At 53.4% G+C, this 20,493-nt stretch overlaps 8 protein-coding genes across 8 annotated transcripts; 5 read left to right on the forward strand and 3 right to left on the reverse strand.

Moving 5' to 3' along the window:
- Positions 1–273: 273 nt before the first annotated feature.
- LTS14_009518 (uncharacterized protein) lies at positions 274–751 on the forward strand (the record flags this gene model as incomplete). The annotated part of the gene is made up of 3 exons (XM_064842200.1): positions 274–422; positions 481–579; positions 643–751. The coding sequence occupies 3 exons, from the start codon at positions 274–276 to the stop codon at positions 749–751; spliced, it is 357 nt and encodes a 118-aa protein (XP_064690106.1).
- Positions 752–2,677: 1,926 nt separating this feature from the next.
- RLR1 (THO2 plays a role in transcriptional elongation) lies at positions 2,678–9,805 on the forward strand (the record flags this gene model as incomplete). The annotated part of the gene is made up of 2 exons (XM_064842201.1): positions 2,678–2,776; positions 2,837–9,805. 2 exons carry the CDS (start codon positions 2,678–2,680, stop codon positions 9,803–9,805), a joined length of 7,068 nt encoding a protein of 2,355 aa, XP_064690107.1.
- Positions 9,806–10,509: 704 nt separating this feature from the next.
- ALV1 (5-aminolevulinate synthase, mitochondrial) lies at positions 10,510–12,369 on the forward strand (the record flags this gene model as incomplete). Its single annotated transcript, XM_064842202.1, has 1 exon — positions 10,510–12,369. The coding sequence occupies one exon, from the start codon at positions 10,510–10,512 to the stop codon at positions 12,367–12,369; it is 1,860 nt and encodes a 619-aa protein (XP_064690108.1).
- Positions 12,370–12,610: 241 nt separating this feature from the next.
- Positions 12,611–13,563, reverse strand: LTS14_009521 (uncharacterized protein; the record flags this gene model as incomplete). Its single annotated transcript, XM_064842203.1, has 3 exons — positions 12,611–13,198; positions 13,263–13,460; positions 13,549–13,563. The coding sequence occupies 3 exons, from the start codon at positions 13,561–13,563 to the stop codon at positions 12,611–12,613; spliced, it is 801 nt and encodes a 266-aa protein (XP_064690109.1).
- Positions 13,564–14,397: 834 nt separating this feature from the next.
- Positions 14,398–15,941, forward strand: LTS14_009522 (uncharacterized protein; the record flags this gene model as incomplete). The annotated part of the gene is made up of 2 exons (XM_064842204.1): positions 14,398–15,682; positions 15,736–15,941. The coding sequence occupies 2 exons, from the start codon at positions 14,398–14,400 to the stop codon at positions 15,939–15,941; spliced, it is 1,491 nt and encodes a 496-aa protein (XP_064690110.1).
- A 38-nt stretch (positions 15,942–15,979) lies between these two features.
- On the reverse strand, positions 15,980–16,602 carry LTS14_009523 (uncharacterized protein; the record flags this gene model as incomplete). The annotated part of the gene is made up of 2 exons (XM_064842205.1): positions 15,980–16,306; positions 16,354–16,602. The coding sequence occupies 2 exons, from the start codon at positions 16,600–16,602 to the stop codon at positions 15,980–15,982; spliced, it is 576 nt and encodes a 191-aa protein (XP_064690111.1).
- A 440-nt stretch (positions 16,603–17,042) lies between these two features.
- GAL83 (galactose metabolism- protein) lies at positions 17,043–18,718 on the forward strand (the record flags this gene model as incomplete). The annotated part of the gene is made up of 2 exons (XM_064842206.1): positions 17,043–18,620; positions 18,677–18,718. The coding sequence occupies 2 exons, from the start codon at positions 17,043–17,045 to the stop codon at positions 18,716–18,718; spliced, it is 1,620 nt and encodes a 539-aa protein (XP_064690112.1).
- Positions 18,719–19,013: 295 nt separating this feature from the next.
- Positions 19,014–19,817, reverse strand: LTS14_009525 (uncharacterized protein; the record flags this gene model as incomplete). Its single annotated transcript, XM_064842207.1, has 3 exons — positions 19,014–19,117; positions 19,201–19,406; positions 19,471–19,817. 3 exons carry the CDS (start codon positions 19,815–19,817, stop codon positions 19,014–19,016), a joined length of 657 nt encoding a protein of 218 aa, XP_064690113.1.
- Between the last annotated feature and the right edge of the window lie 676 nt (positions 19,818–20,493).

Raw genomic sequence — 20,493 nt, forward strand, 5'->3', positions numbered from 1 at the left:
CGTGCTGTTCGTGCGCTGGAGAGTATGAGCGATATGTCTGTCGCAGTGCACTCTGGCTACTGCAGATAAAATTGCTGCTTGGAGCTCGCAAGCTAAGCTTTTCCGATGGCGCGGGCCGCTTCCGCCAACAGTGGATGCCTGAGGGTCGTTGACTCTCGCAGCTGCCCCGACAACATCTGTGTCCAAACAAAGATCGACATTTTAGCGACTCAGATTCGTGTACGAGTATATACAAGTCACCCACTCTCGAGTATACCGAACACACAACGAAAGATGGCCGCCCTTTCAAATCTAGATCAAAACATCCAACCAAGTTTACAATCAAGCAACAACGAGAAGGCAGTGGCGTCAGGCGAGGAGAACAACACACCAACAATGCAGGACACTACCGGCCTCGAACACAAGTCTACCATTCTCAACGGGTAAGCTACCACATAATTGCTCAGGTCCGTCGGCTCACATCTAAAGTTCCTTCTCCAGCAAACAAAGTGGAGCCTACATCAGCCCAAGCGATGCCATCCTGAGCCCGGCAAGCCAGAAACTATCGAGCTTCAAGCAGAGGCAAATCATCAAGGACAGGTGAATAGGCACCATGCAATGCATCATTCTCCTTTCGGTTGGACAACACTGACTTCTTCGCAGTACCGGCAAGAAGCCTACTTCTCGCCTCCTCTTCTCGAAGACTCCAAGTAGCTGCTCAGGCGGCTCGGACGACATTGGTGAGGATGGCGACAAAGCCGAAAACAATTAGTCAGCACACTCGTGTTTCTATTCACCTCCGGGTGATGCTGATCGACGGCGCTTGGTTGGATTGCTACTACCAGATTGGATATACCCCATGGTGTTTGGCGCATGGAGAGATCACAAACTAGTCCTCAGAAAATCCGATTCCTTTTGTATGCTACAACCCGATGCCAGATGTCAAAGAGCACTGACGGACTAAGTTTCTGATGAACATACTGCGCGGTTGGTGACTTCGCATGATGTCTCGGCCATGCTTGACTGGCGTTATACGCCACCGGAACAGCATACTCTCACGGTGTCTCGAGCTCAGAGTGCTCTTCGTCCCAGCCAAAGTGATCCAGGAGCACCACGATCTTGATGTCGAGGCTCGACAGAGTCTTTGTGTTGGCCACAAGGCAATTTTGGTGTAATAGACCGTTCCGTAGCGGCTGAGTCACCAGTGGAGAGGATGCAGGATGCAGCTGCGTGATGGTTTTCTGACGAGATGAGCAGAGACTTTATTAGGATTGGAGACCAGTAAGTCACGGTCCTATGATCTCAGTTGATTAGTGCTTGGATCTTTGCATAAGGCTTGATCACTTTATACTATTGAAAATATACTAGAAGGCTTGACGTGTAAGCGGGCATGCTCTCTCCATGACTAAAGAGATAGTCACGCTAGAGGGTACTGCGGCACTTGTTGTGTCTATACCGCAGTTTGTCCCAGTATGCGAGATCACGACCAGTGTCGTAACTTCATGTTCGTAGATTGTGGAACACGCGACTGACACTCTGTGGAGACAAGGGTCTAGGTTCTGATAGCCTTGTTCGAAACGCTGTATGTCGTCTAGCGAAGTCAACCATGAACCGCCCAAATTGTGTGACGCCACCTCACGGCCGTAAATCTAGAATCGGTTTCGAAACGCCTCATAAGTGCAATCATGTACCCGCCTCCTCAAGAAAACCCGCTCATGCAACCTATCATCCCATCCCATCTCACCGCAACGCAATCTCGCCCTGTCGGCTCTGTCGTCGGTGTACGAAGGCTTGGCATGCGCAGAAGAGGAGGAAGACCTGTTATCGAACATTAGCCTAAGCATTCTCATAGCACTCTTAGCGTGCTTTGCAATCTGATCGAAACATACACCGTATACACCAACAGCTCCAAATACTGCTACTGCCACTGCGCCACCGTCCTTCGGGTCCTCATCTGATCCCATCATGCTGTGGTTGTTCTTCGCGAACATCGAGCCGATGGCGCTGAGGATGACTATCGCGAAGCAGCAGATGACAATACTGTGTCATGGCTGTTAGTACTGACTGAGTGACTATGATAGACGTTTCGGATCGCACCATGTCCATGCATTGAAGGCGGAGACTACAGGCTTCATGGTGTATTGCTTTGTTTCGCGGATTTCTTGTTGCTCGATGGGCGGCAATAGCCTGACTTCTTCGGTCGCAGATGGTAGTCTTTAATCGGCTGTGTCGTTCTGAGGCCAGTGTGCCAGGGTCGTGCTATGTCAGGCTCGTTGCAGTGTCGTAGTATTATCGATGAACCAGCGCTGCGCCTTCGACAGCTCGAGTGACGAAGTCACTACGGTCGGCATTCGGAAGAGAGCTCGGACCACATCCGCGACATCTCGGCCCGTTCGCTGGCATTCCGCAGAGTAGCTTCACGAGGACGAACAGCTTGAGATTCTGTTAGTCAGACTACCGCAAACACACATTATCATCTACAAACGAAAGTGCACAAGTCACCCGGACCAGCTGGAATCTACGTGTACTGCTATAACCCGGCTCGGAGAAGTCCAGCCTTACTCACAGCAATCCTGCGGTTAAGCAGCACCAAAAAGGCTTCCTTCACGCACTGAAAGCACAAATTATCAATACATGCAGGTGAACACGAGGTTTCGAGCGCTGGTCGACGCGCAGAGTGCCTCTGGGCTTGCTGGCCATGCCACCGGGCAGCGCTAATAAGCGCAAGCGGCCGAACGACGATGCGGGCCGTCCATCACCCCATAGGCCTCAGGACTTGAGCATGGCGCAACGAATGGTGAGTGAAGGAGGCAGAGGCAGAGGTGGAAGTAACACCGGACGAAGACAGAGTAGACAGGGCGGCCCTGCAGATAACAGCCCGAATGCTGTTCCTGTCGCGCCTCGAAATGGGCCTGCGCCGACACTCGCACAACCCTCGACACCACAACCAGCAGCAGAAATCTCGAGGACTAACACACCTGTACCACGCAATGCTACACCTATCCCCCCTCCTGAAGAAGAGTCACGGGGTCCGCCTGCACCGTATGCCTACGAGTACGTGACTGATGAGGCGGTAGCATCGTGGCAGGAGAGCGGAAAGCAGATGCTGCTTGGAAGAGTGGGAGACGTTGATGAGTTCATTATGAGTACTTTGCTGCAAGAGCTCTTACGTGCAAGCTTGGATGGCAGGCTTGATCCGAGCGAGGCGGGAATGGTGGTGAAGCAGTTGGTTCTGGAGCATCAGGAAAGACTGGACGGGCAGGATGTACTGCTGAACACCATCGCCATGCTGGAGGACGCAGACACCAAAAACCCGGCGCTTCTATCTCTGCTCGCCGCGACCGGCATTGATCCGGATATAGTGCGACAGCATCTCGACATTCCACTCCTGACAGCAGTGAACCTCGTCCGATTTTCGTTCGAGAGAACACGAGCACGCAAGACCACAAATCTGCTGTATAAGCAGGCGAACTTCAATCTTTTGCGCGAAGAGACAGAAGGCTACGCCAAGCTGCTCACGGAATATTTCAACATTGCCGAGGAGTCGAACAAGACGACGGACCCAGATGTGGCTGAAAATGCTTTTCATCGCATCATGGCGCTTGTCGGTGCCTTCGATCTAGACGTTGGTCGGGTGCTCGACATCACTCTCGACATCAGCGCGAATCTACTAGTCAAGGCGTATGCATTCTTTATCAAGTTTTACAGATGCAGCTCTTGGTGGCCGGAAGGTGGGAATCTGGACAATGTGAAGTGGGAAGATGATGGCTTTGACACTTTTCCGGCTTGGGCTTTGCGTGGCTCGGGACGACTAGGGCCCTCGGAGATTGAGAAGAGCGAGCTCGCAGGCATGAAGCACTTAAGGGACGAGCACTTCTGGCAGAGGGTGAGAGAGTCGGGTCTGGATGCGTACTTTGAGCTTGGTCAAAAGCGTATTGTGGACTACGGTTCGATTGCTGAGCAACTTGCCGAGGACCTATCAACGGAAATTGATGGCAAGGGTAACAATCTCATGGAGGCTGGTCGGAAACGAGTGAACGAGAACCGGAGGTACATGCGGGAGACGAAGATGCTCCCACCACCCGGCAACCCGGATGCAGCCCAGATTCTGGGCTTCAAATTACGCTTCTATGCTTCGCCTGCTCGTGAAGCAGACGACATTATGCCGGATAATCTGATACACTTTTCGGCATTACTCATCAAAATTGGATTCATTTCGCTACGAGACTTATATCCTCATCTGCATCCGGCGGACGACAGGATGGCCGAGGAGCGAGACCGTCTGGAAAAGGAGAAGGCGGACAAGGAGGCAAAGGAGCGACCTGGCGGAGGACCAAACAAGCTTGCCATGGCTTCAGCCCTTACCGACGATAGTCTACCAGTCTCACGTAGTATGCGAGACAAAGATCGCAGTGGTGGCGCTACACCCAAGCCTGGCGACAAGAAAGACGACTCTGCCGCTGATGCTCTTCCGCCACCTCCAAACCAAAAGCTCGGACTGCTCAAGGCGTTGCTCGCACTCGGCGCAATACCAGAGGCACTGTACATCCTTGGTCGCTTCCCATGGCTTGTGGACGTGGACACATCTCTGCCTCCATATCTTCTGCGCATCGCTAGACATATGCTCAGCCTGATAGCCGAGAGCGTCAAGCCAGTCTCTGACCGTAATGGTCTTGGCGAAGCACGTGAGCAGTTGTCTGATACTGCGGCAAAGTCTGACGGCACGATGAGCTTCACACCTCGTCCACCCAAGCTGCCTACTAAGTGGCTTGGCCTAGAAGAGGTGCTTGATAAGGACGGCGCACGATACCGATACTATTACACTGAGTGGGCGGACAATATGCCCGTGTGCCAGACTATGGACGACGTGTTCCAGCTTTGCAACACTTTCCTGGGCTTCCTTGGTGTGAAGATTGGTCGAGATACCGTCATCTATAGCACACTCCTTCGCCTCGCAAGACGCAGTCTAACAGAAGACTTCTCCGAGTCAAACCAATCTCGTTGGCTAGAGCTGATGAGAAGGCTCCTTATCCCTGCACTGAGTTTGACCAAACACAACCTGAGCTTGACCGACGAAGTCTACCAACTACTCATGCTCTTCCCAGTCACCACGCGCTATAACCTCTACGCAGAGTGGTTCACTGGTCGGACATCACGAGTACCAGACGTCAAGACAGCATTCGACCACAACCGAGCAGAAGTCAAGGATGTCTTGCGTCGAGTCTCGAACGAGAACGTTAAGAGCCAGGCTCGAGCTCTCGGCAAAGTATCTTACTCTTCTCCAGGTGTATTGATGATGTTCATGATCAATCAGCTCGAGCAGTACTCGAACATGATACCTGCTTTGGTGGAGTGCACCAAATACTTCCCGAAACTGGCATATGATGTCCTTACCTGGTGCCTTATCAACTCGCTCAGTGGCACGGGCCGGAACAGAATTCAGGAAGATGGTATGCTTACCAGTTCTTGGCTTCAGTCGCTGTCTTTGTTTGTGGCTGCGCTGTTCTCGCGCTATCCGAGCGTCAGTCCTTCGCCAGTCCTGCAGTATTTGGCTTCAGAGCTTCGCAATGGCGATTCGACCGATCTCGAGATGTTTGAGCAGGTGCTTGGCGAAATGGCTGGGATTCGATCCGACGTCGAGTTCAACGATGCTCAGGTCCTGGCTATGGCTGGTGGAGAGCATCTTCAAGCGCATACTATGGAATTGCTAAGTGACACACGACACACGCGCAAGAGTCAAGCGAAGCGACTCATCCGAGCTTTGACGGAGCCTGGTCTCGTTGGCCAGATGCTTGTCGCTATAGCACAGGAAAGGCAGACGTATGCTCATCACGAATCGAGCGCTAATATGCCGCTGAAAGTGCTGGGTAACAACCTCGACAAGATCCAATCGGTCTTTGCGCAGTACCTGGATGTGCTGCGCACGAACCTGAAGCCCGAAGAGTTCGATGCAGCTGTTCCCGATGTGGTCAGTCTGATTGGCGACTTTGGTCTACAGCCTGCTGTTGCTTTCATGATCTGCAGAGCTTCGATCACACATCGCGTACTTGAGCACGACGAGAAGAAACAGCAAGAGATGCTCGAATTGAAGAAGCGAAGGGCGAGCCAGGAGAAGTCACAGACTAATGGCGACATCGAGATGGTTAATAGCCAGGCAGATGTCGAGTCGGCTTTAGTGGACGAGAAGCCTACTGTCAACGGCACTGCCTCAGAGTCAGCCGCTGTTGATGTCGATGAAAACGTCACTGCTACCTCCGGCGTTACAACCACTCAGCGCTCCCCATGGCACTCTATGCTCCAGCCAATTATCGACGACTTGCCCATGGTCGCCCAGGAGCTGCAAGACCGAGTCAGCATGCCCTTCTTCGTGACATTCTGGACTCTGGCACTGACCGACGTCTTCGTACCGAATGACGCCTACAGAGCTGCTATCAAAGGCATCGAGGAGCAGGTCAAAGAGCTGAATCGCGAGCGTGCAACGAAAGGCTCTTTTGGCAGACAAGTAATCGATCGCCAGCGAGCCGAATTATCTGACAAACTGAAGAAGCTCACCTCCGAGCCTCGGGCACGTGTCGCCTTGTACCAGCGAACGACCAATCGTCTTGGCTTGCGAGAGAAGCATCACTGGTTCGACAGGTCGCGCAATAAGGAGGATCAAATCAAGAGGCACGATGCGCTCCTGCAAGAATGCTTTCTACCTCGCGCTATGATTTCGTCACTGGATGCGCAGTACAGCTACACTATGCTCAAGAGTCTCCACGAGCGTGGCACACCTGGCTTCAGTACCCTAGTCATCTTCGACCAGCTCTTCCGAAAACAGACCCTGGCGGCTCTGATCTTCCAGTGCACGAATTTGGAATCTCAACATCTTGGCCGCTTTCTCAATGAGCTCCTGAAGATGCTGACAGGCTGGCATGCGAAGCGCGAAGACTACGATACTCGCGCACTAGGCCGTCATCACAAAGACAAGCTTCCTGGTTTCGTCATCGGTCCTATGGACTACAGCAAGCAAGAGAATTGGAAATTCATGGACTATGAGCTCTTCCGCCGCCAAGTCTACAACTGGCACATCAATATGTCGAACGCTCTGCTTGCGTGCTTCGAGTCTGGCGAGTACATGCACATTAGGAACGGCATCATGGTACTCAAAGCAGTTGTTGGCGTCTTTCCGCAGGTGACGTTCTTGGGCAATAAGCTTGTCAGTGCTGTGGAGAAGCTCTCTACGGAGGAGGAGAGGCAGGACCTCAAGCTCATGGCGCTTTCTGTGTTAGCCCCGTTGAGGTCTAGGCAGAAGTCTTGGGTTATGCCGCAGGCGTTCAGGTTGAATGAGAATGCTAAGGAGGAGGGCAGTGCTGGGCCTGAGGCGTCAGAGCTGAATGCTCAAGCGCCGGAGTTTAAGCCAAAGGTCAATGGTGATGGTGGTGCTGGACCTGAAGATGGTGAGGTGGAAGACGAAAAGCATGCTGAGAAGGCGACGGCGAAGCAGGTTCCTGCGGCGGAGAAAGGCGATGTCCAGGCCAAGGTACAGACTGCGAAGCCATCACCTGAGCCACGCGCAGCACCTACACCTCCACCTAGACAGCAGCCACAGGCGTCTGCTGCGCCAAGCGGTCCGGCTATGACCAGGAACTTACCGGCTTCGAACGAATCTGCAAGACCAGAGCTATCGCGCCAGTCTTCGTCGCAGCTTCCTACACGCCCCCCGCGACCCGAGTCGCGATCAGACTCTCGCCCAGCACACGAGCAGAAGCCTTTGCCGCCAACACCGGCCGCGAGAATTGATGTCCGGTCTTCCAGACGTGCTGATGATGGCTACGGCAGACTTGATCGACCTGGAGAAGGACGTCCTGGTTCTCGCGACCATTCCCCAGGTCGGAGCCGCGCTAGGACGCCACCGGGCATGCAGCGCAGCCACAATAGAGATGAGCGACCACGTGAAGCGAGAGACGATTCGTTCTCAAGACGCGATGGACCTGCTCCACCAATGCACGCCAGAGCTGCCGACACCCGCGATCGTCATGGCGAGCGTGTCAATGGGTCTATGGGTCCTCCTACCGCGCAAGCTGGTCCTGGTCCGCGATCTGGTCATCTCAATTCAGTGGTCTCTACCCCTGCTGCGTCCACGCCACCTAGGGCACCCGCAAATAATGAGACCATGGAGCAATTTCGTGTCAACAATGAGCGGATGCGACTGATTGAGCAGGAGGAGAAAGGCTTGGCCAGAAATCCGGAGCCGTCTCGAGACCAAAGTCACGACCGCCAACGTCGGGATGAGCGTGACCGTCGGCCGCAGCCGCCTCAACAAGCAGAATTCGCGCGCGATCAGGGTAGACGAGAACAGGCCACAGAGCTTGCGCCTTCTGGTCCGAAGAAGGGTCGTCTAAGTAGGGATAGCCATCAAGAGTCGTCTTACGGCCGGCTTAACCAGCCTGCGGAACCGCCATCTGGTCCACGACCCGTCAATGGTCAATCTGGAAGAGGTGGCCGTAATTTCACTGCCCAACCACTGCAAGTCGACACCCGTCAGAATGGCTCTTCTGCGTCCTCTCCTATAACCAGCAGACCTCCGGAGTCACCTGCAGCCGATCGACAGCTCCCACGCCAGCCTTCGCACGATCGCCGAAGCTCTGGACAGTTTCCCAACCACCAAGCAAGCGCAGCCCCTTCAGCGCCAGCATCACAAGCTCCTACAGGCGAAGCTGGCGGCGTCAATCCAGATAGATTGCGTCTCATCAATGGAGGCAACGAGTCACAGGCACATGCCTCGTCATCACCCATCAGCTCTGCACCACCGTCAGGGCCCAGAGCTGCTGCAGGCAATCGTCCTCCAAATGGTGCACCTACTGGCCCTTCTCCTGTCTCTGCCGCGCCACCATCTGGCCCAGCTTCAGAGCGTGATAGACAAGTGCGTGGCGGACAGCGCGGCCCAATCAGCTCCATCAACGCTACCTTGCAGGGCGGTGGTGCCGCACAGCAGAGTCCACGTGGCAACGGGCAGGACGTGAGCTTTAGAGGAGCTTCGAGTCGACAAGGCAGCATAGCCGTTGCGTCTTCAGCAGGACCACCGGCTTCGTTCCAGGCTACTGCGCCTGTACAGCCTCCAGCAGAGCCATCGAGGCGCCATGAGCATCCTTCACGTCACGATGCCGGGCCCGCAAGCCGACCAGACTCTCGCGCTCCTGAACCACGGCAAGATCTGTTCCAGAGCACTCGCCAAGCAGACGCACGCGACGATTCGAGATCTAGACGTGATGAAGAAGATCGTGGACAGCGTGGTAGCGGGCAGGCAAGCCGCGAGCGTGTCCGACCAGATGACCAGCCACCACGTCGTCCACTTCCACCCCAGAGCATGCCTGAAGACCGTGACAAACGCAATGCTGGTCCGCCGAGAGACGATAGACGGCCACCACGAGATGAGCGTGACAGGCGTAGCATGCCGGGGCCACGAGGTAATGATGATGCGCGACGAGACCCACAGATGCCTGGTCCAGGCTCGATGGGAGGGCCACCGTCTCTAGGCTCAAACTTCCCACGCCGCGGAGGGGACTTCAACCACAATCACGAGCCTTCTCGGGACGGCCCCGACGATGGTCGACGTGGAGCAGGATCACGCAACTCCGGTTGGCCCGAAGAGTTCAATAACAGAGGCCCTGCTAGGCGTGAAGACGACCGTAGGGATATGAGCGGACAGCAGGGTGGAGGTCCTAGCGGCAGAGGAGGCATGATGCAACAGGAGCTTGGTGGACCACAGCAGCATCCGGACCGGAAGCGTAGGCACGACGAGCAGACGGGTTTTGATCCGAAGAGGAGACGAAGCGGACGTTAGCATCGTCATTTCAACACGAAGAAGCTGGGGAAGAAGTTCAAGAAGATCAAGGCGTTCGTAGGTGGCTTGCAGAGTCTGGAAGTGGTTGGGGAAGGATTAGAGAGTGTGGAGGTCGATTACGCTTAACTCGAATTCAGCGTTGAAACGGGGGCATAGCGTTGGCGTTTTGTTAATAGATGATGGCTCGGGATGGCCACGTCACTGTAAAATGTTGCCTTCACATGTAGTATAACGCGCGTCTTCAGCCTGCTGCACGGCAGACCTTGCTGCAGCTCGTTCTCGTTCCTCTCTGACCATGCCAAGCTTCGAGATAGTGCCTCGGTTTATATATCTTGACTTCAGTACTGGCGAGCATCTTTACCCATTCTGAATACATGCCGTGAACTCAATTATGTCGATCCAAGATACATGCTTGGTGTGCTCTAGCAGAAAGTAATGAAATTTGGGTGCACCGAGGCACTTGGGTAAAGATGGGCCGTTTCTATGCTTAAACCCGCCAGCTAATCAGAAGCAAGGCATATCGTCTGATCTCTACGCATCGAGATTAGTGGGGCCATTGAGCTTAAAATAATGTAACATCTCCGTCGATGATCCCACATAAGCCGGAGTATTCAGCTTGAACACATGCCCGCCCTTCCCACGCCCAATCTACTACGACTGCCAGCATTTCTTGTGGAAACCCATCTGAATCATATCCCATCGCAATGGAGGCTCTACTCCGCCAAAGCCGCACAATGTGCCCATTCTTGAAGAAGACTTCGCCCGCCACCCTGCGCTTGCTGTCCAACAGCGCCAATGTTCAGCAGGCCGCCGCTGTGGGTGGTGGTGCCATGTCGAACCTGCAAATCATCGCACGTCGCTGCCCGGTCATGGGCAAGGCGTTATCTGTCCAGAGCGGCCGCAACATCGCTAGCTCTGCCATGGCCGGCGCCTTTAGTGGAACTCGTGCTTATCACACGAAGCCGCCACGGGCCAAGCTGCACACCACCGCACCCAAGGAGGCGCAGGCCGTCGATGTGCACAGTCTAAGGCGTGAGCATGTCCCCTTTAGCCCACCCGGAGCAAAGTCTACAACTCAGCAGCACCAGCACGGTATGGCCCCACAGCCACCAAACCCCGTCAAGTTTGATTATGATGCCTTCTACCAAAACGAGCTGGACAAGAAGCACAAGGACAAGAGCTACCGCTACTTCAACAACATCAATCGCTTGGCACAAGAATTCCCACGTGCTCACATGTCATCTGCCGAGGAGAAGGTCACGGTATGGTGTTCGAACGATTATCTTGGTATGGGCAGGAACCAGCATGTCTTGAACAAGATGCACGAGACGTTGGATAAATACGGATCAGGTGCTGGTGGGACTAGAAACATATCTGGGCACAATCAGCATGCTGTTTCGCTTGAGGCGGCTTGTGCGAAATTGCATGCCAAGGAAGCAGCATTGGTTTTCTCGTCTTGCTATGTGGCGAACGATGCTACGCTCGCGACACTGGGAAGTAAATTCCCAGACTGCGTTATTCTCAGCGACAGTATGAACCACGCTTCTATGATCCAAGGCATTCGCCACTCTGGGGCGAAGAAAATCGTGTTCAAACATAACGATATGGAGGATCTGGAGAACAAGCTCGCGAGCTTGCCACAAGACGCGCCGAAAATCATTGCGTTCGAGAGTGTATACAGCATGTGCGGCAGTATTGGTCCGATTGAGGAGATTTGCGATTTGGCGGAGAAGTACGGCGCTATCACCTTTCTCGATGAAGTCCATGCCGTCGGCATGTATGGACCCAGTGGCGCTGGCGTAGCTGAGCATTTGGATTATGATGTTTATGCCAACGGCGGAAACCCGAGAGGGACTGTTCAGGACCGCATTGATATCATTACTGGCACTCTCGGTAAAGCTTACGGCTGTGTGGGCGGCTACATTGCTGGTTCGGCCAGGATGGTCGATACCATTCGTTCCTTGGCCCCAGGCTTTATTTTCACGACTTCGCTTCCTCCCGCGACAATGGCTGGTGCTGAGACCGCAATTAAGTACCAGACTGCCTACCAGGGTGACAGGCGTCTTCAGCAGCTACACACCCGTGCCGTGAAGGAGACACTGAACTCAATGGATATCCCGGTCATCCCGAATCCTTCGCACATCATTCCTGTCTTGGTTGGGAATGCCGAGGTGGCGAAGAAGGCTTCAGACTTGCTGTTGGAGAAGCACCAAATCTATGTGCAGGCAATCAATTACCCAACCGTACCCGTCGGACAAGAGCGACTCCGCATTACTCCGACTCCTGGCCACATCAAGGAGTACCGCGACCACCTGTGTCAGGCGCTGGAGAGTGTCTGGAACGAGCTCGTCATCAAGCGCACTTCTGACTGGGCTAAGGAGGGTGGCTTCATCGGCGTAGGTGTTCAGAACGCTGAAGTCGTCGAGCCCCTGTGGACGGACGAGCAGCTGGGCTTGAAGGACTTCGAGCAGGATCTCAAGGCTGGACAGGGTGCTCTTGGTGCGTTGGAGAACGTGCTTGAGCGCGAGCGCGAGGCTGTCCAGGCTGTTGCTGCGGCTGCTTAGTACACGATATGCTTGATGATCTTTTGATACTTCGCGGATGATGGATGAAGATCTGAAGAAATGAAATATGACGCACTCGAGATCAGTAGACAGCTCTTAATGACACTCCTTTGTGCGCTGTCCACATATTAGTCCACACCAACCTGAATCTCATATGATCTCCGCTACTACGTGATGGACAGCGGGAAGATGCGAGATTGGATGGAGTTCCATCAACACCGATCAGTATCTGCTACTATCATCAAGAAGCTTGGCCGTGCTGCCTTGCGAATGCTACAAGTTTCTCTGTAGTGCCGTTCAGCTCCTCGGCCGTTCCTGTCAGCTCATCCGTGACTTCGTTCAGCCTCTGACCTATCTCGAAATGCTTTCCCTCTCGCGACATGACCAGCTGTCCCTGCCTGCTCTCATCAGCCATGAGCAACGCCACTGCTCTCGCCACTGCCTCTGGGCCTTGGCTAGCCTGTCCTATCGCGTCTAGCAATGCTGCCGGTACCATACCAGAAGTCGTCCAGTGTGGTGCAATAGCATTGACACGAACAGGAACACTGTCGGCAGCTAACGCGGGTATAAGACCGCGGACTAGGCCTAAGACGCCGTGTTTAGCTGCTGCGTAGTCGACTGCCCGGAAGTGTTGGACAGCTGCTATGGAGGCTGTGCATACGATGCTTCCTGTTGGTGGCGATTGGGACTTGAAGTGATGGATTGCGAGGTAGGCTGTATTGATAACGGCTTTCAGGTTGGTGTCTAGAGTGGTGTGATCGGGTTCCAGAAGTTTGCCTTGCTCATTGAGACGAGGATTGACATAGTCTGCACGGCCTGATATTCCAGCCTGACAATCGCATGATGACTTAGTGAATTGCATGTGTGCTCAGGGTTGATGGGACAGTGCTCACGTTCGCGAATACATGGTCTATCCTTCCATGTTGGTCTTTAGCTTTGTCGAACAGAGCCGATAACGAGCTCCAGTCTACGACGTTCGCGATGTGGCTTGCCAGATTCTTGTGCTTCAGTGGACATTCGTGGATATCGCCGGATACGACAATAGCGCCGTGGTCAAGAAGCAAATTTGTGGTGGCAAGACCGATACCAGACTGAAGGACTTATCAATGATCATTTCGGAGTACACTGGCTCAGTATGAGAACGAAACGGCTGTTCAGTCTGTCTCAAGCTTGGCTTACCGAACCGCCTGTCATTGTCAGCAGAGCCGTTTAGCAATGGTAGCCGACTTCTACCAGTCAATACGACCACTTTGCCCGCCAGAGATGCAATGTCCTTATCTGGAATGCTGATGGCCGTCATTCTTGCAATTCGAAAAGAGTTTCGGACAGTTATATCAAGATGATGCTGCAGGATGAATTGGTATGGCGATTCTGAGTAGGTTGTCCACGCTCTGATATGTACAGTGCACACCAGAGATTGCTGGAATCAGTGGAGAAAGTCGTGGGCGTCGTAGTAACAAGTTTCGAGATCCTGTATGGGCATAGAGTCCACACGATACTCTACAACGGTCATACTGCCTGATACCGACCTGACCCCGCTTCCTCCACGTAACATACCTGGTCTCCCATCACGTCGACCCCGAGGTGCTTTTCGCACGAGGACGACCTCGGGACAGGCTCGCGTAGCTCGCGTAGTGATGACTGATTATCAGGAAAGGAATTGAAATGAAGAAGTGATGGCTAGCGGATTCTGGCTCGTGCTCAGCTGGAACAACATCTTCCATTAGTATTCTAGCAAGTGCACAACGACATCCATTTCATTCGTTGTGCAAGATCGATCAAGTCAAATCGATCATGGAGGGAACACCATTCATGACAGGTGCGCCTGGGAGAAATGCATTCCTCATCTCCTGGCAAGAGCGCTTTGGCAGTCCATGGCTACTTGCGCCTATCGGACTCCTCCTCGTCTTGATTGCAACACGAATCTATACTGGCTTTGTAGCGAGCAGGACAAGACAATCACGAGATGGAGCGAACACAGTCCCAGCAGTGCCTTACTGGCTCCCACTCATCGGGCACATTCCAAACATGGCCTTGGACGCCACGACCTTCGTTTCCAGCCTTCGCGATAGCATGAGTCCCGGAATCTTTACTCTGAACTTCTTTGGCGGTCGACACAACATTATCCACAACCCAAGTCTGGCAACAGCACTGATGAATCAAAAGTCTACTATCGCCACCTCTGATGATGTCTCAAGACATATACTCAGCGTGGTCTTCGGGTTTCCAAAGCAAGAACAAGACAAGTACGATGCCGCCTTACCGGAGATGTTGACATGCTATAAACATCTGCTTAGCGAGCCGAGTCTGGGAAACATGACTCGGGACACGGGGGAGAGACTGAGAGGAAGGATCATGGATTTTGTGACGGGGAGTGAAAGTCTAGTTGATCAGATGCCGTGGGAGAGGACGAGTGGGGTGGAGACTACTAAGAACAAATCAGGAGAGTCTGTGGTAGAAGCCAGTCTTCTGCCTCTCGTCAGAGACTATGCTGCACATATCACGAATCCTTCGCTCGTTGGCTCGGACTTCTTGGCAAACTATCCAGACTTCTTCGAGGATATTTGGACTTTGGACAAGGGGATTCTCATGCTGGCTACCGGCTTGCCTAGGTGGTTCCCAGTTCCTGCTTTGACTCGAGCACACATTGCTAGACAACGCATCCTCGCTGCCGTTGACACCTTTCATGTTATGCTGGACAAGCACATGGAGGGTGAGAAACCAGACTCAAAGTGGAGTAGTCTCGACGATGTCGGGTCTTTGGTGATGGCGCGAATGTCAGTGTATCGTAAATATGGCTGGAGTATACGTGCTCGAGCCGCGACAGAACACTCGTTGCTCTGGGCGGCGAATGCGAATTCTGATACATTAATATTCTGGATGATCAATCGCATCTATGCTGATAAAGCACTGCTGGCCATGGTCCGGGAAGAAATCGCACCATACGTTAGGGTCGTTCAGCCAAAGTCCGATCTGCCGATAGCTGAGTCGCCACGGCTGGAGACATTTGATATTGACGGGTTGTGTAACAGTTGTCCGTTACTGAAAAGCTGCTATATTGAATGTCTCCGCCTTGATGCTGCTCCATGGAGCTTAAAGATCGTGAAGCAGGACTTTGTGTTACAAGGTCGTGACAAGGAAGCCCCAAGCTGGCAATTACGCAAAGGCGATTATGCTCATGTCGCGCACGATTTGCATAATACAGACCCTGCTTCTTTTCCTAACCCCGATGCCTGGAAACCTGACCGCCATATCAAGTTCGACAAGGGTGAGAAGAGTCAGGTAGCTGATATGGGTTCCATTAGGCCTTATGGTAAGTCGCATATTCCGCGAAATTCCTGCTGGGTACACGCTGACTCGTGCTAGGCGGTGGCGCAAGCATGTGCAAAGGCAGAGCGTTTGCGTTCAAGCAAGCTATGCTGTTCCCAGCCGCTATGATCGCCATGTGGGATATCGAGCCTGCTGGTGGCGGAGACTGGAAGATGCCACGGCATCGGAAGGCCACCGGTGTGTACAACAGTAATGATGATACTCGGGTTTGGGTCAAGCGCAGGTCGCTACCCAGCGAGTAGCATGAGTCGTGCCTTATCATAGAGCTTCATTGATATTGTCAATAGTCGGAGTCCATCTCTTCCATGATAGTTTGGTTCAGGAGACCTTTGCCATGTCGTGACTTTAGTGCAGCATCAGAGGTGCTATAGTAGGCTTGCGAAGGCTGTGTGGGCGATGTACTTTGAGGTGATGCATGCAGTGGTGGGTAGAATGAAGCCGCAGTCTTCTCCTTCTCTCTACGCTTTGCCTGGCGGTACTCCTTGGCTGACCTTGCTGGTGGCGTATCCAGGTGCAATACTCCAGACAGTGAGCCGTAGAGGTACCGCATAACTGCGCCGATAGCGAGACCGACCACTGCTGCCACGCCGAGATAGATGTAGAGTGTCTACCAGTAATTAGTGATGTCCACTTCATACCGCAGACGCCGCTTACCTCCAGCTTCGCCAACAAGCGGAAAGGCGTCCATAAAACGATGAGTAAGAATTGGCCCATGTATATGATAGGCTGTAATAACCATCCGACTGGTGTGTACAGAATCTTGGCTAAAAACAGTATCGCGATTGCCAGGTAGAGTAGAACGTAGTATACGACCAGTCCGATCGGCCAGATAACATAAGTGGTGAGGACGGCAAATACGGACTGTACATTCAAGAGGTCCTGGCCCTCGACAGCCTTGTCCATGTTTTCTTTCTTGGCATGCGATCAGCTCATGTTATGGCATTGATGTCGCCAGCCAATAGCCCGCTGGCTTGATACTTATATGCATGCAATCCAGGAACGGTGTTGTGCAGGATGTCGATGAGGTGCAGAACTCTATTGCAGCGAATCAAAGTGGCGTGTGTGCTGCTCCACAGCCTCCACCCTGCACCCCAACCGCTAAATTCACATGCAAATTGGGGCGGGCGTGTCGATAGAGAGGAGCATGGTGGGCACGCGGGTGAGCTTCATAATCATTTCTTCGTCTCACTCCTCATTCGCCCTCTCAGCATGCGGTGTTACCCTTGACTTTAATGAGACTGGACGAGAGCCAAGGGCACGAAGCATCCACACTATAGTATGAAATAGACAGGAAGATAACGTCACCGTAGTACCGTAAGGAATCTGGGTGGGAAGGCAGGACGATGGGAAATGCAGAGTCGTCATCATCGCGCGAAGAAAATGCAAAGTCACCATCGCCAGCGTCAGTCAAATACTCCATCCTCGAAAGGCAAGCTTCTCGTGAAGCGAAACGGAAGCAGCAATCACATGCCTCGACCAAACCTTCAGCGCCGGCTTCGACTCTTGTCCCGAGCAGCGCCGCTTCCACCACAACTACACGCGAGCATGCCTCACCAACTCAAACACACTCGAGAGCCCGATCGATAACATCTGCGACTTCGCGATCCAAAGCTACGGACGACTCGGCGTCGAGTCACAGGTCGAACAGGTCTGCCATGGGCCAGACGGAGAGCAAAGAGCGTAGGCCACCTTCTAGGTCTCAGACACTACCCGCGCCGCCTGTGGATGATGACAGAGTATCAACTTCATCACCATCTTCACGCCCAGTGGATGTGCCTCAGGCTGGTGATGGATTGAGCGAGAAGGAGATATTCGAGCCTACAGGCATACCACAAGGATCACCATACTCTGCACCGACCACCAACCGATATGACAGGCCGCCTAGACTGCCCCTGCCAATTGAGGAGGAGCTGCATACACCTGGCTCACCAATTCTCACCGCACAAGATGTCAGCTCGCCGCTATACCAGTCCGAGGTTGATGGGCTCTTGCCTCGTAGGTCGAGTGTATTGAGCTCCACGACCGCAGACGATGACGAGATTGGCGATCTCGATGCCTTCATGCCTGAGTCTCATTCCTCAGCGCCCAGTGTTCCCACTACTGTGACATGGCGAGGCGACTCAGACAAGGTCTACGTAACTGGCACCTTTGTCAACTGGGAACGCAAGTTCAAGCTACATCCGGACAAGGAGAATGGCGGCTTCACGGCAACGCTACAGCTCAAGCCGGGCACTCACCATCTCAAGTTCTTGGTGGGTGGCGATATGGTTACCTCAGACGACTTGCCCACGACTGTGGACTACACCAACATTCTAGTCAATTACATTGAGGTCGTCGCTCCTCTCCCAGCCACGGCTGAGCAGGCACCCGTACCTGCCGAGCCGATGCCGATACCTGGAGCCGCATTGACGGCCGCCCAAGCCATAGAGACAGGGGAGGCGATTGCCAGGCCTATGGACATTCGGCCTGCACAACGTGCACCAGAGACAGTCGAAGGTGGACAGCCCTCTACGCTACAGGAGACTGTTGGCGCTGGACCAGCTCAGCCAACATCAATACCGCGGGCGCCCGAGCCGCTGCCAACGCCGACACCGCGCACCCAACCAGTACCCAAGCCTGTGAAGCAGAAGTTACCACGACCGAAGTATACGTCTGAGATTCCAGCTTTTCTATTCGACCTTGACAGTAACAATACCGAAGATCAAAAGGTGCAGCGAGCGAAACGAGTAGAGCAGCACCTGCCGCAGCCACCCTCGCTTCCGATGTTCCTTGGCAAGAGTATCCTGAATGGTAACATGCCGCACAAAGACGATGCCAGTGTGCTGCTCATGCCAAATCACACTGTCTTGAATCATCTGGCCACGAGCAGCATCAAGAGTGGCGTGCTCGCTACCAGTGGCACGACGAGGTACAAGCGGAAGGTGAGCTTACTTGTTTCTTAGCGTACACACGATCGAATACTGATAATGATGTATAGTTCCTTACCACGATTATGTACAAACCTACTGCGGATGACTGAGCGATCAGCAGCCTTGCGAACATCCATGCCAGACAGCTTACACATTTCCGTGGATACCTTGTGCCCTTAATCCACTTCGAAAAACGATAGACTCTTCTTCTTCACTAATCCGCGAAGGATGAAAAGTAACGAGGCAACGAGACAGAGACGGGAAGGCGGCCGGAGGTAACACAAGACCGGCTGTATTCAGGTGGTAATGGCTTGGCATGGCCATGAGGCTATGCCGGCTACTGACTAGACTTATACGTGGCATATAGATGAGAAATACAGCACACCCTTGAGCACATATACGACTTCATACGCGCTCGTTGATATACATCGTGATATCGTCCAGCGACTTCTGCGTTTCTGGTGTTCCGCCTTCGCCTGGTGGGAAGAAGACGAACCCGTGTGGTGCTCCTGCAATCGCGTATCAGCCTAATGACCACGGCAGTCGATTGTCGCAGATGTTCTTGGCGCAGGCATTAAAGCTCAACACTTACCGGGAAACACCTTCAGCAAACTTTCTGCACCACTCATCCGCCACTTCGCACTCATAAAGACACTATCATCCAGCAGACAGTCCAGCGTCCCTACTACGAACAATGCCGAGGGCAGCTTCATACTATTCAGATCCGCAAAAACTGGCGAGATCATCGGATCCCGGCGTTGTTCTGGTGTCGTGTTGGGCAGGTAGGCTTCGATGTATCTGAACAAACGCAGTCAGTACCGTCAGACCCAGGAAGGATGAAAGTGACAGGGGACGTATGAACTTCTGCATAATCTCCACATCCAACACCAATGGCAGCTTGAACAGCCATGCCTGTGGTAGGAACCCACTCAGATCGTACGCGCCGAAGTTCAATACCAGGCCCTTGAATGCGAAGTCGGGTCGAGACTTCAGGAGGTGGTAGGTAGTAACCACACTGAGATGAGCACCCGCACTATCGCCACTCATAAATCCCATCTCAACACCATAATCTCTCTTTGCGTGATCGACGAGGTATTCGGCTACGTCGAAGCAGTCCTCGTTGCCGGCTGGATAGGGGTGTTCTGGTGCGAGGCGGTAGCCTACGGATAAGACCACGAGGTTACAGTGGGTGGCGAGGTATTGGAGCATTATGTCTTGGAAGTGCTCGGATTGCAGGACCCAGCCCCCGCCGTGGATGTGGTAGAGGAGCGATTCTGGAGCTGCGTTGTCCTCGGGGTGGAAGACACGGCAGGGGACTGTGCGGCCGGGGTCTCGAGAGGGGAGTGTGATGTTCTTACCGGAGTCAAGGACGACTGGGTTCGAGGATGTGGTCAGCTTGTGGTGTTCTTTGAATTGACGTGGCGATTGCGATGATACCTGGTTTCGGTAGCGGCGTCTCGCCGTTCCATCTCATTTGACGATACTTTTCTGCTCCCACTTCCCACCCTATCGATCATTTCAGTGACCGTTCGTCAGATTCCCAGACTTCGGGGTTCCATGATGATTGTGTTACATACAACGAGGCCCACCCTCCATGATCTTGATAAGCTTCTCATTGAATTGTGTGGTCTTCTCGTCGATGGCTTTGGGATCGAATCTTCACTGCTTTTAGTAGACTGATCAACGGTAAAGATTCTTGAACAATACTGTGACCTACTTGCTTGGATCAAGCGTGAGGTCGGACGTCAATGGCATGATGTCGTGCTGACACTGGGGAGGCGACGACGACTGCTGCTGAGATCTGGTATACTAGGTATTGCAGGATCGTTCATTACTATACGAACGATACCGCCTATGTCAGCAACATTAACATATCATGGTGCGT

The sequence above is a fragment of the Recurvomyces mirabilis genome (assembly GCF_035927965.1).
Source record: "Recurvomyces mirabilis strain CCFEE 5264 chromosome Unknown scaffold_32, whole genome shotgun sequence".
Lineage (NCBI taxonomy): Eukaryota > Fungi > Ascomycota > Dothideomycetes > Mycosphaerellales > Teratosphaeriaceae > Recurvomyces > Recurvomyces mirabilis.